This window comes from Pangasianodon hypophthalmus, chromosome 6, assembly GCF_027358585.1.
Source record: "Pangasianodon hypophthalmus isolate fPanHyp1 chromosome 6, fPanHyp1.pri, whole genome shotgun sequence".
Classification (NCBI taxonomy): domain Eukaryota; kingdom Metazoa; phylum Chordata; class Actinopteri; order Siluriformes; family Pangasiidae; genus Pangasianodon; species Pangasianodon hypophthalmus.
This window is the reverse complement of record NC_069715.1, coordinates 31036965-31038663: the sequence shown is the minus strand read 5'-3', so window position 1 is coordinate 31038663 and position 1699 is coordinate 31036965. Positions and strand designations below refer to the sequence as shown.

The following is a 1699-nucleotide window of genomic DNA, read 5'->3' as shown; positions in this document are numbered from 1 at the left end:
CATTATCTCATTGTTATACCATGTTGCCATGCTTTGGCAGGTTTGCCATGTCAGGTTATGTCATGCTATGCCATTTTGTCACTTTATCTTGTATTCTGTGTCATGTAATATTACATTATGTTTGTCAAACTGTCATGTTATGACATGCTTTATTATTATTATTATTATTATTATTGTTATTATTATTATTATTACAATTGATAACTAATTTATGTTTTGTGTTAGATGTAAAAGTGCATGAATAGATAGATAGAGAGATAGATAGATAGATAGATGTTGACCGCTTAATAATTAGTGAAATAGAGTTCCAGAGTGAGTAGAGGTGTTTGAGTAGAGATGTTTGAGTAGAGGTGTTTGAGTAGAGATGTTTGAGTAGAGATGTTTGAGTAGAGGTGTTTGAGTAGAGATGTTTGAGTAGAGGCGTGTGAGTAGAGATGTTTGAGTAGAGGCGTGTGAGTAGAGGCGTGTGAGTAGAGATGTTTGAGTAGAGATGTTTGAGTAGAGGCGTTTGAGTAGAGGCGTGTGAGTAGAGGCGTGTGAGTAGAGGCGTTTGAGTAGAGGCGTGTGAGTAGAGGCGTGTGAGTAGAGATGTTTGAGTAGAGATGTTTGAGTAGAGGTGTTTGAGTAGAGATGTTTGAGTAGAGGCGTGTGAGTAGAGATGTTTGAGTAGAGGCGTGTGAGTAGAGATGTTTGAGTAGAGGCGTGTGAGTAGAGGCGTGTGAGTAGAGATGTTTGAGTAGAGATGTTTGAGTAGAGGTGTTTGAGTAGAGATGTTTGAGTAGAGGCGTGTGAGTAGAGATGTTTGAGTAGAGGCGTGTGAGTAGAGATGTTTGAGTAGAGGCGTGTGAGTAGAGGCGTGTGAGTAGAGATGTTTGAGTAGAGATGTTTGAGTAGAGGCGTGTGAGTAGAGGCGTGTGAGTAGAGGCGTTTGAGTAGAGGCGTGTGAGTAGAGGCGTGTGAGTAGAGGCGTGTGAGTAGAGGCGTGTGAGTAGAGGCGTGTGAGTAGAGATGTGTGAGTAGAGATGTTTGAGTAGAGGCGTTTGAGTAGAGGCGTGTGAGTAGAGGTGTTTGAGTAGAGATGTTTGAGTAGAGGCGTGTGAGTAGAGGTGTTTGAGTAGAGGCGTGTGAGTAGAGGCGTGTGAGTAGAGATGTGTGAGTAGAGGCGTGTGAGTAGAGGCGTGTGAGTAGAGATGTGTGAGTAGAGGCGTGTGAGTAGAGATGTGTGAGTAGAGGCGTTTGAGTAGAGGCGTGTGAGTAGAGGTGTTTGAGTAGAGGTGTTTGAGTAGAGGCGTGTGAGTAGAGGCGTGTGAGTAGAGATGTTTGAGTAGAGGCGTTTGAGTAGAGGCGTGTGAGTAGAGGCGTGTGAGTAGAGATGTTTGAGTAGAGGCGTTTGAGTAGAGGCGTTTGAGTAGAGGCGTGTGAGTAGAGGCGTTTGAGTAGAGGCGTGTGAGTAGAGGCGTGTGAGTAGAGGCGTTTGAGTAGAGGCGTGTGAGTAGAGGTGTTTGAGTAGAGGCGTGTGAGTAGAGGTGTGTGAGTAGAGGCGTGTGAGTAGAGATGTTTGAGTAGAGGCGTGTGAGTAGAGGTGTTTGAGTAGAGGTGTTTGAGTAGAGGTGTTTGGGTCATCGAGGACGTGGTCGAGGCGCTGAAGTCCCAGTTGTTGCCCAAACAAACACCATAAACTCATTTGTAAGCTGAAGAG

The 1699-nt window shown here is 44.6% G+C and overlaps 1 protein-coding gene across 1 annotated transcript; it reads right to left on the bottom strand.

Annotated features, from left to right (window-relative positions):
- Positions 1 to 291: 291 nt before the first annotated feature.
- Positions 292 to 1623, bottom strand: LOC128318509 (putative proline-rich protein 21). Its single transcript, XM_053234684.1, has one exon. It carries the CDS (start codon positions 1621 to 1623, stop codon positions 292 to 294), a length of 1332 nt encoding a protein of 443 aa, XP_053090659.1.
- Positions 1624 to 1699: the final 76 nt, after the last annotated feature.

What these genes read in the sequence shown, in the direction of transcription:
- LOC128318509 (XM_053234684.1), bottom strand. Translation starts at nt 1,623, where the DNA reads ATGACCCAAACACCTCTACTCAAACACCTCTACTCAAACACCTCTACT.